Source organism: Muscardinus avellanarius, assembly GCF_963383645.1.
Source record: "Muscardinus avellanarius genome assembly, chromosome: X".
NCBI lineage: Eukaryota > Metazoa > Chordata > Mammalia > Rodentia > Gliridae > Muscardinus > Muscardinus avellanarius.
Genome location: NC_137792.1, coordinates 46,900,855 through 46,918,582, shown reverse-complemented (window position 1 = coordinate 46,918,582; position 17,728 = coordinate 46,900,855). Strand labels below are relative to the sequence as shown.

The window sequence follows — 17,728 nt, the reverse complement described above, 5'->3', positions numbered from 1 at the left end:
CCTCCCCTTCCCTTAATAAGCCCCCTCCCTCCGCTCTGCAGTACATCTCTGCACCGCCCCTTCCCCAACACAGCTCTCCCCCCACCCCCCGCTTTCCACGTCTGCAAGTGCCCGGCCCCGCCCTTTCTGCAACATGGATACCCCACCCCCAAATCCAACGGTATTAACCTTCTGTATATTCCCTATTCTCGAACACTACTAGGTCCCGTTTCTTCCTTTTTTCAAACCAGAATCAACCGGATTCTAGCCAGTCTTCTCTCCCTTCTAAGCCTGGTCCTCTCGCCGCTTCAAAATGATTGTGTCTCCTCCTTTTCTCGGTCCGGATCCCTCCTTTCCGTAACCCAAACTGGGACCTGCCCCCTTTCTCCAGTCTGAATGGGATCCCGCGGTCTCCCGTCTCCCTCCCGAACTAGGTCCTCCTCCCTTCTTACTGCCGCCAGAACGATTTCTCGATCTTTCCTTTCTAAGACCCCAACCAGGTCCGCATCCCTCCTTCCTAGAGCCGGATCCGAGTCCAGATCTTTCCTTTCTGTGGTCCAAAGGGGATTCCGCCTCCCCTTCTTTTTCTCCTGGATAATCGGTCCAGGCACCTCTAAATGCAACCACTTTGATGCGGTTAGATCCCTAATCTCCAGCAGGTTTTCTTCAAACCTTAAGGATTCACGAAGTTGGCACCTTGAAGCTGCAGCCCACAGTTTCCCCATAGTGTCTTCACTAAAGCCGGGCACCTCAGCTCACCTCGTCCTCCCGAGTCCAGAACGCGTCTGCTCTCTCCAAGCCTCTCCGTAGGTCTGAGCCTGTCCCCCCTCCCTGGCCGGAAGTGGTCCTGCCTCTTTCCGCCTCCGGAGGGGGTCTCTGTCCCTGCCTGCCTGTCCCCTCCCCCTCCCTACTTCCAACTTCCCATTCTCCTCGACGTAGCTCCTCTTTTCTATTTACTACCTCTTATTCAGCAATCACTCGCTCCTATTCTCCATTTGATTTCTCTATTCCCCATGCTGTACCCTTATTCTTATTTGATTCTCCCGTTCCTCCTAGAAAGGATGTGCTCCTCTGAGCTTCCACACCAAGCCTTTCCTACAGGCTCCTCTATCCCCGCGCTAATAACATGGAGTGTAACACTGTGTATCTGGGTATCTATGAGGACAGAGAACGATGTCGTATTCATCTTTGCTTCTCAAATCCAACCAGATTAAGACATTTAAAGGTTCTAAACATTGAGAGGTAGTGTGCTCCCACATCCCATGTATTCAAAATAAAAACCAGTAAATGTAAGAAAGTCTACAAAAGGTTCTTATTTATCCCACAATTTCCATATTTATCCTTTAAAAATTAACGTATTTGAAAAATATTGGGACCATGTTCCTTCTTTATTAATGCACTAAGCAGATACTTAGGCTATCTCTTGTGGCATAGCACATTAATTCCCCCGTGCAGAAAACAAGTTGTAGCATTCATCAATTCACTTGATCATTAAAAAAGAAAGTACAGGTAACTAGATTTAGGTCAGATAAAACTGACTAAGTGAAAAGCCAAAATAAGTAAGGTTATATAGTGATAAAAGTGTCAATTCATCAGTATGCTATAGCAATTACACACATATATATACACCCAACAGTGAAGTACATAAATATGTGAAGCAAATATTAATAGATATAAAGGGAGAGATGGACTGCAATAAAATAATAATAGAGGACTTCAGTACCCTACATCTGATTTCCAGACAGAAAATCAATAAGGAAATATTGGAATGGAACTACACTTTAGGCAAAATGGACCTAACCAGCATCTATAGAACATTCCATCCAACTGCTGCAGAATATAAATGCAAATGGAATGTTCTCCAAAACAGATCACAAGTTGGGCCAAAATATAAGTCCTAATTTATTTAAGATTTAATTTACATCGAATATCTTTTCCAACCACCATAGCATGAAACTAGAAGTCCATAACAAGAGAAATCTTAAAAATCCACGAATACATGGAAATTGAACTATGTGTTTCCGGAAAAACAAGTATGTCAAACAAAGGGAATTAAAAGGATTTTTCCTTTTGAAATATCTTGAGACAAACAAAATGGATGCACAGTATACCAAAACTTAAGGGATGAAGCAAAAACAATTCTAAAAGGAAAGTTTGTAGCAGTAAACACCTTAATCATAATAAAGGAATGTCCCAAATAAACAACCTAATGGTACACTCCAGAGAACTACAAAAAAGAACAAACTAAGCCCACTATTAATAGATGGGGTTGATAGTAGAAATTAATAAAATAGAGACTAGAAATGCAATAGAAAAGGTCAATAAAGTTAATATTTTAAAGGATAAGCAAAGTGAACAAACCTTTAGCTAGATCAATGAAGAAATGACACAAAAGAAAATCATAAATGGAAGTGGAGACATTACAATAAATACAAAATACACAGAAATACAAAGGTTCATAAGAGAATGCTGAGAACAGTCATAATCTAAGAAACTAGAAACCTAGAATAGATGGGTAAATTCCTAGGTAACATTCCTTGATAACATGCAAGTTACCAAGACTTCAAGTCATCAAAAAACAGAAAATCTGAATAGAGCAATAAAGAGGAAGGGGATTGGATCAGTAATAATAATTTTAAAAGTCTCCAAAGAAAAGCCCAGGACCTGGTGATTTTGCAGATATTTTTACCCAACCAATAAATAATACTAACCCTTTCCAAACTCTCCCAAAACTTAGAGGAGAGAATATTCCCAAACTCATTTTACAAGACCACCATGACTCTGATATCAAAGCCAGACATGAATATTACAAGAAAAAATATAGCCAATACGCTTGATGAACATACTCCTTGAAGTACTTGCAAACTAAATGCAATATCATATCAAAAAGGTTGTACACCAAGATCAAATTGGGTTTATCCCAGGATTGCCAACATGATTCAATATATATAAATCACTATATGTGATAGACCACGTGAACAGATGAAGAATAAAAAGCATATGATTATCTCAATAGACTCAGAAAAATCATTTGACAAAATTCAACATTTCGTGATTTTAAAAAACGCTTAACAAATTAGGTATAACGTACCTCAAGATAATAAAAGTTATATATAGAAGACTCCTATCATCATATTCAACAATGAAATATGTGAAGCTTTTCTTCTAAGATTGGAAACAAGACAAAGATAATCACTTTTACTTCTATTAAAGACAATACTAGAAGTCCTAGTGAGAAAAATAAGCAAGAGAAGAAACAAAAGGCATCTAAATTGAAAAGGAAGAAGTTAAATTGTCTCTGTTTACAAGCAACATACTCTTAAACAGAGAAAAGACTTTCAGCAGGGGGTGGTGTCACACACTTGTCATCTCAGTGCTTGGAAGACTGAGACCAGAGGAACACCTCAGCCTGAGCAAATTAGTGAGACTCTCATAAGCCCAGTGAGACCCTGCTTCAAAAACAAAAAAAGAGAGCCTGGTGTGGTGGTACACACATGTAATCCCAGTACTTGGGAGGCTAAGGAGGATCCCAGGCTCAAAGCCAGCCTCAGTAGTTTAGTGAGGCTCTCAGCAACATAGTGAGACCCCCGTCTCCAAATAAAATATAAAATAGGTCTGAGGATGTGTCTGGGAGGTATAATGTCCCTGGGGTTTCTATCCCAGTACCACAAAAGAAGAAAGAAAGAAGGAAGGAAGGAAGGAAGGAAGGAAGGAAGGAAGGAAGGAAGGAAGGAAGGAAGGAAGAGGGAAAGGAAGGAAGGAAGGAAGGAAGGGAGGGAGGGGGATAGAGAGTATAGCTCAGAGGTAGAATGCAGCTGGGTTAAATTTCCAGTACCACATTCACACAAAAAAGAAAGAAAACATTTTTAAAGCCCACAGAGAATTCCATCATGTGTATATATCACAATTTGCATTTATTTATTTAGGCAGAATAAACATTGTCAAGATAACCATATTATCAAAAGCAACCTATTTATCTGTTGGCCAACACAGAGTGGACGTTTACTCAGCCATAAAAATGAACAAAATTATGTCATTTGAAGGAAAATAGAGAATACTATGCTGAGATTAGCCAGTCTCAGAATGTAAAGGGTCATGTGTTTTCTCTCATATGTGGAAGGTAGAAAGAAACTGAGAAACAAAAGAGACTTTAGTTAAATGAAAAATACCAATACATTAGTGAAATGGGATTTGGAGAAGGAAGAGGAGAGGGGAACAGGGAAACTTGATGCAGGAAGCAATTCCAACAACCTTATGTATCTTTGTGAAGTTGTCAATACCAATTTCAATATTATGGGTGGGGAGAGGGAGGGAGCAGGATGGGATCCAGAGGGAAACACACCCGGGTGCTGTGCCCATGTATGTTTCAATCTCACTAAATCTCAATATGATGTATGGTAACAATGCACCAATAAAAGTATATTTTAAAACCCTACAAAAAGCCTGATAGAACTCATGAACAAATTTGGTAAACTAAACAGAAAATCAATATACAAAGATGAGTTTTAATTCCATAACTAATGATAAGCTATAAGAAATAGAAATTGGGGGATGGGAATTAGGGAAAGGCTAAATGAGTGATGCGTGCACGTATAAATCTAGCTTCCTTGCCTCATAATGATGTATAGATATAATGTACCAATAAATTAAAAAATAGAGCGTCTATATAAACAAAAAGAAATAGAAACTGGGAAAACAATTTCATTTACAGCAGTATCATAAAATTAAAAAAAACTTAGGATTAAAGTAAACCAAACAGGTAAAATCTGTACACTGAAACATGTAAAACAATGCTGAAATAAAGAAGAAGACATACATGGGGAGATATTCTATGTTTATGGATTAGAAGAATCCTTAGTTAAAATATCCATGTTATCTAATGTGATTTGCAGAGTCAATGCAATCACTATCAAAAGTACAATGACATATTCACAGAAATAGTAAACACAATACTAAAATCCACCTAGAATTACAGAAGACCTCAAATAGCCAAAATTATTTCATGCAGTGTCCAAGACTAAAGGCATCACACTACATTATTACAGAGCTAGTACAACTCCTATTGATCAGAATTTCTTTGTCTATTCTAGGTCTTTTGTTCTTCTGTACAAATTTTAGGACTCTTTTTCTGGTTCTATGAAGAACATTATTGCTATTTTGATAGGGATTGTATTGAATGTGTAGATCTGCTCTCGGTAATATGGCTATTTTGACAATGTTTATTCTAACTATGGAAGAATATGAAAATTCTCTCCATCTTCTAACGTCTTCTTCAATTTTCTTCCCAGGTTTTCTATTATTTTCATTGTAGAGGTCTTACGTCTATGGTTAGGTTTATTTCTAGATTTTTTGAGGCTTTCATGAATGGAATTGTTTTCCAAATTTCTTTGTCTGCACATTCATTATTGGTGTATAGATAAAATACTAATTTTTATGATGAATTTGTATCTTGCTGCTTTGCTGAATCTTTTTACCTGCTCTACAAGTCTTCTGGTGGATTTTTTGGTCTTCTAAGCAAAGAATACCCCTGGGTTCAATCCTCAGCACCACACACAAAAAAATCAACTCAAAATGGACCAAAGATCTTGATGGTAGAGCAGAAACTTTGTGATTACTAGACAAGAACATAGAATCTACTCTCCAACATATAGGCACGGTCAGGGATATTCTCAGTAAGATATCTAATGCTCAGGAAATCAAACCAAGAATCAAGCTGGATATGGTGGTGTATGTGTGTAACTCCAGTACTCGAGAAGCTAAGACAGGAGGATCACATGTTAAAGGGCAGCCTAGGCAATGTAATGAAACTCTCAGCAACCTTGCAAGACCCTTCTTCAAAACAAAAAATAAAAAGAGCTGGAGATGTAGCCCAGAGGTAAAATTCCCCTGGGTTCAATCCCTAGTACTAATCACCCACCTCTTCATATACACAACAAAGAATTAATAAATGAGATGGCATCAAATTTTTAAAACTTCTGCACAGCAACAGAAACAATCTAGAGCACGAAGAGAAAGGCTACGGAATGGGAGAAAATCTTTGGCAGCTACTTCTCTGACAGAGGACTAATATCCAGAATACATAAAGAAAGCAAAAAACTTAACAACCAGAAAACAAAAAACCCAATCAATAAATGTGCAACTTAATGAAATAGCTTTTTCTCAGAAGAAGAAATACAAGTGGCCAACATATACATGAAAAAAAAATGTTCAACAATCTCATCAATCAGGGAAATGCAAATCAAAACTACACTGAGATTTCATCTCAGTGCCATTATAATGGCAATGAAGAATACAAATAATAATAAATCCTAGCTAAAACATGGAAGAAAAGGAACACATACCTTTCTAATGGGATTGTAAGTTGGTATAACCACTATGGAGATCAATATAGACTTTCCTCAAAAGAGTAGGAATGGAACAACCATATAACCCAGGTACACACCTCCTCAGTATTTTCCCAAAAGAATTAAAGTCAGAATAGTATAGTGTTACATGTGTGCCCATGTTTATAGCAGCACAATTCACAGTAGCCAACTTACGGAATCAACCTAGGTGTCCCTCAACATATGAATGGATAACAAAAATGTGGTATATACACACAATGGAGCTACTCAGCCGTGAAGAAGAACAATATTTTATCATTCTCAGGAAAATGGATGTAAGTGGAGAATATCATGCTAAGTGAGATCATTCTGATTCAATAAAATCAAGGGCTATGTGTTTTCTTGTATATGTGGAAGCTAGAGAGAATTAAAAAAAAGCAGCCGGGCGTGGTGGCGCACGCTTGTAATCCCCACGCTTGGGAGGCGGAGACAGGAAGATCGCGCAGGTTCGAAGCCAGCCGCGCGTGCTGGCTTAGGAGACCCTGTTTCCAAATAAAAATGTAAAAATAGGTATGGGAGTGTAGCCCGGAGGTGGAAGGGCTTCCAGGAACCCCAGTACCACCAAAAAAAAAAAAAAAAGGGAAAGGGACCTCATTAAAATAGGATAGAAGGCCAGCGTAATGGCGCACGCTTGTAATCCCAGTACTTGGGAGGCCGAGACAGGAAGATCACGCAGGTTGGAAGCCAGCCTCAGTTACTTAGTGAAGATCTCAGCGACTTAGTGAGACCCTGCTTCAAAATAAAATGGAAAAATAGGTATGGGAGTGTAGTCCAGAGTTACAAAGCCCTGGGTTCCATTCCCAGTACCACAAAAATAAAAAAATAAATAGGAGATAAGCCAGTAGGGTAGTAGAAGGTGACTGGGAATGGAAGGAGGGGAGAAAAAATGAAGATATGGAGAAGGAAACAAACCAAATAATGTCATTTGCATATGTGAAAATATCACTATGAATTTCAATATCATATATTACAATACACCAATAAAATTCTTAAAAATAGGAATCTGGAATGACTACAATGCACCAATAAAAATTTTTAAAATGGAAAACATTTAACTACAAAAATAGAAAAATCTAGAAATATATCTCATAATATATCTCATAATCTAGAAATATATCTCTTGTCTGTATCTAGTCATGCTGAATAGATAGAAGAAAAAAGATCATCAAACAACGCCATGTCACTGTAACATGCAAAGAATTAATCTGGCATGTTATAAATCTGCTTTTGTAACACGAAACCCATGCATGATTTTGATCAGCATTCTCTTCTTCCATTAATGCAAATTCTATGACAATATTTATACCATATCTTTTGTACAGTTCTTATTTGTTCTATAGCCCCATTCCTTTCTTTCTTTTCTGTAGAACTGGGGATGGAACCCAGGGGCATTCTACCACCAGGCTACACTCCCAGACCTATTTTATATTTTATTTGGAAACAGGATCTCTTAAGCCAGCTGAGGCTGGCTTCGAACCTGCGCAATCCTCCTGTCTCTGCCTCCCAAGCACGGGGATTACAAGTGTGTGCCACCATGCCCGGCTACTTTCTTCTTTTTTGAACAGAACTATGTCCATAGTAGAAATGACTCAGATTCTTTCTCTGCTTAGATAGTGAAAATTACAGGAAGGTAAGACAAATATTTATTGGATGATCTGCTTTAATCAGAATGAGTTTCTAGGGAGATTTTTTATATTATTTAAGTCCCTCTAAGTCTTTACTACTATGTTCTTGCATGAAATAACCAGCCTAGTCCTCAATCTTACCAACTACTATCAGTCTGTTATCCTAGAAAAGCATTTTTTTCTCATTTTAACTTTTCTATTTGCTATAACTGAAAAATGTCCTAAGCTCCAATATATCATTTATTTTTATTTACAGCTATTAAGGTATTAGACAACTGTTGCCCAACATTGTTACTTTTAAGACTCCTCCGATGCTCAATGATTCTATTTGTTCTTTTATAGTATTCCTAAAATATGTAGTGTTTGTATAATTTAAAAGATGAAATATAAAACCATTGTCAAAGATGTGGAGAGAACCCTTGCATGTCATTCGTGCAGCCAATATGGAAAAATGTGAAGTTTCCTCAAAAAAATTAAAAATAGAACTACCATATGACCTAGAAATCCTACTATTGTGTATGTAGCCAAAGCACATAAAATTGCAGTGTTAAAAAGACATTTGAAGCTGGAAATGGTGGCCCACACTTGTATTCCTAGTACTTGGGAGGCTGAGACAGGAAGATTGCAAGTTCTCAGTCAGCCTCAGAAATTTAGTTGAGGCCCTCAGCTACCTAGCAAGATGCTGTTTCAAAATAAAGAATAAAATAGGGCTGGGATGTATCTCAGAGGTAGAATGCCCCTGGGTTTAATCCCCAGTAGCACACACACACAAAGTGACATTTGTGCTCCCTTGTTCACTTCAGCAATATTCACAGTAGCTGAATTAGTCTAAGTGTCTGTGAGTGGATGAATAGATAAAGAGAATGTGGAATAAACACACAATCAAATACTATTCAGACTTAAAGAAATTCTGTCCTTTGCATCAATGTGGATGGAAATATAGGTCATTATGGTATGTGAAATAAGCCAGGCATACACACACAAATGCACACACACACACACACACACACACACTGCATGATCTTATTTATATGTAGAATCTAAAAAGTTGAAAAAGTATGTATCCCACTATGATGTATGAATACAGTGCACCAATTAAAAATAAAAAAAATTAAAATTAAAAAAAGTTGAAAACAAAAATATAATTTAAATGGTGGTTACCAGAGGTTGGGGGGCTAGATAGAAGAGTAGGAGGGTAGGAGTGTAAAATGTTGGTCAAAGGACACAAAATTTCAGTTAGATAAAAGAAATGAGTTCAAAAGATCTCTCACACATAATGATGGATGTGGTTAATAAAAATACATTGTATATTTTTATATTTCTTTCTTTTGGTGGTGCTGGGGGTGAAACCCAGAGGCTTTTCTACCTCCGGGCTATACTCCCAGACCTATTTTTATACTTTATTTGGAAACAGGGTCTCACTAAGTTGCTGAGAGCCTCACTAAGTAGCTGAGGCTGGCTTTGAACCTGTGCAATCCTCCTAACTCAGTCTCCCAAGCGTGGGGATTATGAGCGTATGCCACCAAGCCCGGCTTATATTTTTATATTTCTAAGAAAGTAAATTTTAAGTGTTCTCACAAAAATGATAAGTATGTAATGCAAAGACCAAATATCTTGATCATGTTTTACATAATAAATAAATACATTTACTACTTATCAATTTAAAAAATATAAAACTTCCACTAATGAACTTCACTTTTTTCCCTCCCCTTCCCTTAGACCACCTCCATGGCTCTACTGAGGTTTCTCCTCCATTATCTGGAGTCCTTCTGGTATCCCAATTATTCCCTAGCTTGTGCATACGAGAGAAATCCTATGACCCTTCACTTTCTGTCACTAGCAAATCTCAGTTAACATAATGTTCCCTAGGTCCTTCCATTTTCTTACAAATGACATAATTTTGTTTTTCGTTATTAATGAATAGAATTCCATTTTGTGTATTTCACATAATTTGTAATTCATGCATTTGTTGATGACATTCATCTGTTGATGGACACCTAGGTTGATCCCATACTTTGGCTATTGTGAATTGTTCTGCTATGAACATGGGAATGCACCATCAACTGTATGTACATATATGAAAATACCTATGGCAATCTCAGTACTTTATATTGGCAAGGGGGGAAACCGGGAAGTGGGGGGCACACCAAGTGCTGTGTGCATGTATGTCACTGTCAACATAATTTACATTATGATGTGAGACAAAAATGCACCAATAAAATCATATTAAAAAATAAAAATGCCCACTCTTGGGAGGCTGAGACAGGAGGATCACACGGGTTTGAAGCCAGCCTCAGCTACTACTTAGTGAGGCCCTTTAAAACTCAGCGAGACCCTATTTCAAAATAAAGCATAAGCCAGACATGATGGTGCACGCTTATAATCCCAGTACTTGGGAGGCTGAGACAGGAGGATTGTATAGGTTCGAAGCCAGCCTCAGCTACTTAATGAGGCTCTCAGAAACTTAGTGAGACCCTATTTCCAAATAAAATATAAAATAGGTCTGGGAGTATAGTCTGGAGGTAGAAAGCCCCTGGGTTCAACCCTCAGTACCACCAAAAAAATTTTAATGAAAAATAAAAATAAATAAATAAACTTAATTTTATCAAGACTGGATGAAAGGCAATGAGCAGGACCACTCATATCTGCCAATTCTGGTTTATAAAATAAAGCAGTTATCTAAATTGAACTTCTTGTACATTAAAATGCTATATCTATCAATAAGACTTATCTATCAATAAGACTGAGACATAGGAAACCGAAAATTAAAGAGTATGAGAGTGTTAGCTACTTTGGGAATCCTCAAAATTATTTCTACAAAGAAGAAATTAAGCTAAGTGTGGTGGATTTTGCGTATAATCCCAGTACCTGGAAGGATGAGACAGGAGGATCTCAGATTTGAGGCCAGCTTAGTGAGACTGTCAGCAACCTAGAGAGACCCTGTTTCAAAATAAAAAATAAAAAGGACTGGGATATAACCCAGAGGCAGAATTCCCCTGAATTCAATCCCTGGCACACAAAAAAGAAACGAAAGGAAGAAAGAAAAGGAAAAGGAAAAGGAAAAGGAAAAAAGAAGAAATTAGTTGAGTTCAAGACTGACCAGAATGAAAACCAATAGTTATGCAATTGTGGAAATGCAATTACCATAAAATGATATACCATGTTTACCTACCAAAATTCTAAAAGCTTAATAATTGTCTTAGAATTCTAAAACCAAATGCTGAGAAAACATAATGTTGTGGATAGGAGGGGATTAGAATATACATATTCTCGTTCAGTATTCATGGAACTATACATATGTCCAACTACAACTTCTAGCAAAATTTAAAATAAATATAACCTACAAATCCACATTTTCAATATTAAGGGATATTTCAAAGAAATGTGTTTAAGGAGCCATGAAAATAAATATTTATTGCAGCATTTTTGTAGTAAAAAAATTAGAAATATACCCTAAATTAAACAAAATAGGCATTTTGTTAGTAAATTGTGGCATATTCATTCAGTGTTATAAAATACAACCATTAAAAGATATATCAAACTGGTTATTTGCCTGCTGATATTTTCAGTTGGATACCATTTATATAAAAATTGGAAATATGAAAAACACTGATATACATTATTTATGGATACATGTATATTTCATAATACTATAATAATATGCACAGGGAAAGAAGGAGAAATGGGATTTGGAAAAACATACTCAACTATCCACTCCACTTAAAATATTCTATGTATTTTTTGTGTGTGGTTCTGGGGGTGGAACCCGGGGGCTTTTCTACCTCCGGACTATACTCCCAGACCTACTTTTTTATGCTTTATTTGGAAACAGGGTCTCACTAAGTTGCTGAGAGCCTCACTAAGTACCTGAGGCTGGCCTCGAACCTGCGCGATCCTCCTATCTCAGCCTCTCAAGCACTGCGATTACAAGCGTGCGCCATCACGCCCGGCTCCTTTGTATTTTAAAAACATATGAATAAACAGAGCTTGGTAGTATTGAATTGGTAGAAACTCATAGCCTAGGACTTTTCTCATTAGTTGCCGTCCGTGCCATACAGATTGTTAAATATTTTTAATATCACCTCCGAAAACAAACCATATAAAATGTTAGGATTTGGTGTAGATAGTTTGCTTGTAAGTATTTATTGGGTCATAACTTTTACATTAGTAAATCTTAAATATTTCACAATAAAACTTAAGATTATATCAAAATACTATTAGAAACCAGACATGGTGGTGCACTCCTGTAATCTCAGTACTTGGGAAGCTGAGACAGGAGAATCACAGTAACTTAGTGAGAACCTCTGCAATTCAGCGAGACACTGTTTCAAAATAAAAAATAAAAGAGGAAATGGGGGTGGAGCTCAGAGGTAGAATTTCCTTGGGTTCCATCCTCAGAACCAGAAAAAAAAAACTATTAGAGAGAGAGAGAGAGAGAGAGAGAGAGAGAGAGAGAGAGAGAGAGAGAGAGAGAGAGAGAAGGAGAAGGAGAGAGAGAGAGAGAGAGAGAGAAAGAGAGAGAGAGAGAGAGAGAGAGAGAGAGAGAGAGAGAGAGAATACGATACATAGCTAAAACAATTCTTAAAAAGAAAACAAAAACGATGTACTATCCCTACCAAATAGAAAGGCATATCACAGATGCATAGTTTTCTTTAAAGTGTACTAAAACACCATAGCATAGCAATAATATATTATCAGAACAGATTAGATATTCCAGAAATAGATCCATATTTTATGCCTATTAGACATATTGGTAGAGATATATTAGTGGAGAATTCATAGATTTTTGTAGGAAACACTGCTAGGAATACTGGTTTAAACCTATATAGAAAATAATGCTTTATATCTCTCACTCTATACAATTTTTAAAGTTTTCAACACGTATACAAAAATAAAAATAAAGTTAATAGATATCTATTAGGACATATTTTGGTTATTTCAAAATGAAGAAAGATTTGTTGAACAAGGTCCATAAAGCACAAGCCATAATAAAAATGAATGAAATTGCATCAAACTTAAATATTTTCAAAGGCAACAAATAAAGTAAACAAATGGGTAACAGACTGGGAGAAAACTCTAATGTTCATAACTAGAAAATAATAACCTGGAACACTTTAAAAATAACTCCTGAAAACCAGCAAAAAATATATACAAAATCCCTTTTTGATGGAAAAATAAAGTGGAAAGTAAGGCCAAACTATTAGCAGATATTTCACAAAAGAGTATAACTTACTAGTTCACAAATTGATGGAGAAACTCCTTTTTGTATTGATAATCAGATAAATGTGAATTTCAAAAAAATGGAACCTCCATCAACAACCACCAAACGGGGAAAAATTAGCAAACCAAACCATGTCAGTTGATGCTACAGATTAGGAGAACTAGGAAACCCTAGGTGTTTCAGGAGAGAATGTAGACCAGTGAAGACATCCTGAAGTGCAATTTGGCAATATTTAGTGAAATTAAGAATCCCTTCTCCCTATATCTGAGAATTGCCACTCCAGGGAAATTCTTTCTCAGGTCTACCAAGTGACAGGATAGAATATTTATTGTGGTAGCATGTAGTTGGGACAAATTATTAGTGTATAATCAGTATATATATATATATATATATATATATATATATATATATAATATTGTATGAGCATTTGAAAAAAATCATATACAATAGGAAGAGAATAAACTAAATCTACATGTTGGAGAGTTAGCCCCATAATGTCAAATAAAGAAGAAATAGGATGAGATTTAAAATACAGTGTTCCTAGGCAGGAAGGGTGGTGCAGGCCTGTAATCCCAGTACTTGGGAGGCTGACAAAGGAGAATCACATGCTCAAGGCCAGTTTGCAGTAACTTATCCAGACCCTCAGCAATGTAGTGAGCCTTTGTATTAAAATAAGAATAAAATAAGGATGAGGGTGTATCCCAGAAGTAGAGTGCCCCTGGGTTCAATGTCCAGTAAAAAATAAAATAAAATTCAGCATTCCTGGGAGTTTCTCTTCTTCTCTGGCATTACAAACTCTCTATAGAGCACTTCTTCCCATTGCTTATACCTTTAGACTCTGTACAAAATTATACAAAATAAAACCTACCTGAGCACTCTGAAAACTTTCCAAAAGCAAGTAAATGGAAAAGAGCTGAAACATAGAGAAGTGGCCTACAGGAGATTAGGTTTTATAGCTTTTTTATTTCTTTAACAGCTTTGTTTAGAGAGTGTGTCTCACTCTTGAACTGGAGCAAAGTACATAACAAATTCTGATGAAATTCTTGCCATCTTTCTGGTCAGAGGAACCTCAAATAGGATGTAGTATGTGCAAGAAATCTCAGTAGGGGGAAAATGGTGCAAGTTATCTGTACATGAAACCACAAAGCTCTTAGCCTAACCAAGCCAAGGGCAAAGGCTTTGAAGGCCAAGAAGGCAGTGTTGAAAGGTGTCCACAGCCACAAAAACATCTGTACATCACCAATCTTCTGGTGGCCTGAGACACTGTGGCTCCGGAGGCAACCCGAATACCCCAGGAAGAGTGCCCACAGGAGAAACAAGCTTGACCACTTGTGCCATCAGCAAGTTCCCCCGACCACTGAATCAGCCATAAAGAAGACAGAAGACAACAGCACACGTGTGTTTATTGTGGATGTTAAGGCCAACAAGCACCAGATCAAACAGGCTGTGAAGAAGCTCTATGACATTGACGTCGCCAAGGTCAACACCCTGATCAGGCCTGATGGAATGAAGAAGGCGTATGTTCAGCTGGCTCCTGATTATGATGCTTTGGATGTTGCCAACAAAATTGGAATCATCTAAACAGAGTCCAGCTGGCTAATTCTAAATATATGGTTTTTCACTATGTAAACCCCACCCAAAAAAAGAAAGAATAAATAAATTGGGAGAAAAGCATATTTGAACAAACAATAACTCAAACTTCCCCAATGAGGGGAAAGATAATATTTCCATATGTACGAAGCTTAATAAATCCAAGGTAGTTATAAATTCCAATGAAGTCAAATTTTAAACCTAAAATATATTAAAAATCTGCAAATATCTATAAAATGACATATTACATTCCTTGGGAAAAGGCTTGAAAGACTGTAAACTTTAATCAGACACCAGGCAAGCCAGCAGAGACCATGCAGAAGCATTTTGAAGTTCTGAAAGGAAAAGAACACTGCTATCATAATTTCATATCTAGCAAAAATATATACAGCAAGAATAATAGCAAGGTGTGGTGGAGCATGCCTGTGATCCCAATACTTTGGAGGCTGAGATAGGAGGATCTCAGGTTCCAGGTCAGTCTCAGAAAATTAACAGAGCCCTTGGCAACTTAGCGATACCCTGTTTGAAAATATAAAATAAAATAGAACTGGGGTGATAGCTCAGAAATAAAATACCCCTGGATTCCAGCCCTAGCACCACATGCACAAAAAGAAAGGATACAGGCAAAATTTTTATCAGTGCATATTAATTACATAGAATAGTGGGTTTCATTGTGGCATAATTGTACATGCATATAATATACTTTGATTAATTTAATTCCCTAGAACTTCCCCTTATCCTCTCTCTCCCTCCTCTATCCTAATGTTCTTCCTTAGACTTTTATGACATCCTTTCCCTCCTGTTTTTCTTTTAACTTCCACATGTGAGGGAAAAAAAAAGCATGACCCTTGACTTTCTGAGCATAATATACTCTAGTTCCATCCATTTTTCTTTTTCTTTTTTTTAGGATATGCTTTTTATTTTTTTTCTTTTAACAATTTTTTATTGAACATAAATAGTATACATTTAAACTATATTTGGTGCCCTCTCCCCCCCGCCCCCGTTTTCTCTTCCCCCCTCCCACCAATGGTTGTCCAGGTTAACCATGTCTTATTCATAATTTTACACATGTTCAGGTGTAGACCCTCATTAATCCAGATCGGCCTTTCTCCTCTCCTATCTTTCCATTAAAACTTAGCTAGTATTTCCCCTCTAATATCTGGAGTCCCACTGGTATCCTTTGTTTCCTAGTTTGGGCATATTAGAAGAAACATATGTATCTTCTTCTGTGCTTGGCTGATCTCACTTAACATGATGCTCTCCAGGGCTTTCCATCTTCTTGCAAATGATATAATTTTGTTCTTCTTTATGGCTGAATAGAATTCCATTGTGTGTATTTCCCACAGTTTTGCTATCCATTCATCTGTTGATGGTGATCTGGGTTGGTTCCATATTTTGGCTATTACAAATTGTGCTGCTATGAACATAGGTATGTATATGTTGCTGAATTTCTCTGAATTCAACCCCTTTGGAAAGATACCTAGGAGTGGTATAGCTGGATCATATGGTGGATCTATTCCCACCTTTCTTAGGAATCTCCACACAGATCTCCATAGTGGTTGAACTAGTTTGCATTCCCACCAACAGTGTAAAAGAGTTCCTCTTAGTTCCATCCATTTTTTTACAAATGACATAATTTCGTTCTTTGTTATGGTCGAGTTAAACCCCATTGTGTATATATAATACCATTTTTTTTTTGTGGTACTGGGGTTCCTGGAAGCCCTTCTACCTCCGGGATACACTCCCATGGGCTACACTCCCAGACCTATTTTTAACATTTTTATGTGGAAATAGAGTCTCTTAAACCAGCGAGGCTGGCTTTGAACCAGCGCGAATCTCCTGTCTCCGCCTCCCAAGCGCGGGGATTACAAGCGTGCGCCACCACGCCCGGCCTTATAATACCATTTTCTTTATCCATTCATTTGTTGACAGACACCTAGGCTGATTCCATAACTTTTCTATTGTAAAGTCACAATACTAAAATTTGTTGCAAACAGAACTGCTGAATAAAATATTTTTTTTGCAGTACTAGGGACGGAACCCAAGGACATTCTACCTCTGAGCTACACCCCCTGCCCTATTTTTTATTCTTTATTTTGAAACCGGGTCTCACTGAGTTGCAGGGGGCCTCACTAAGTAGTTGAGACTGTCTGCAAACCGCGATCCTCCAGTCTAAGCCTCCCGAATGCTGGGATTACAAGCGTGCACCACCACGCCCAGCTCCTAAATAAAAAAATTTGATAAAGGAATTTCTTCAATGTGAAAGAAAATGATGCCAGAGAGAGACCTGAATCTTGAATAATGAAAGAAAGTAATCAGAAATGGTAAATGCCTGGGTAAATATTAAGAAAATTTTTTTCCACTTAAATTCATCAAAATACGGTGACCATTTAAAGCAAAAAGGATAATATTATCTATTGGGGGTTTGGGTGTAATGCATATGTTAATTTTTACAGAATGGTCAATAGGTGAGGCTTAAGGAAGCTATATGGTTAGATGGTTTCTACATAAAAATATGAAGTGATACAATATTAACTCTAATTAAGGAATGTACATTAAAACATTTAGAGGAAATATTTAAAATATGAAGAAACATCACTAAAAATCCAAAAGGTAAATTAAATTAGAATGCTATAAATATTCAACAATCCAAAAGGAAGAAAGAATAATTATGAAACAAAGGGGAAAAGGAGAAAATAAAAATGATAGACTAAATTCAACCACATCAATTAAATGGTAATGATCTGAACATTCCAATTAAATGACAAAAATTATTATCCTACTGTATGTTGTCTATAAGAGAAACTCTTTAATGATAATGACACTGATAATTTGAAAGTAAGCTAAATCATTATACCAAAGATATATTTGCACTCCCATGTTTATTACAGTACTATTCAAAATAGCTGGTATAAAATCAACCTAGATTG

General features: G+C 36.9%; 1 protein-coding gene across 1 annotated transcript; it reads left to right on the top strand.

The window, feature by feature from the left end:
• Positions 1 to 1,105: 1,105 nt before the first annotated feature.
• Positions 1,106 to 14,789, top strand: LOC308278878 (large ribosomal subunit protein uL23-like; the record flags this gene model as incomplete). The annotated part of the gene is made up of 2 exons (XM_080718877.1): positions 1,106 to 1,221; positions 14,363 to 14,789. The coding sequence occupies 2 exons, from the start codon at positions 1,106 to 1,108 to the stop codon at positions 14,787 to 14,789; spliced, it is 543 nt and encodes a 180-aa protein (XP_080575003.1).
• Between the last annotated feature and the right edge of the window lie 2,939 nt (positions 14,790 to 17,728).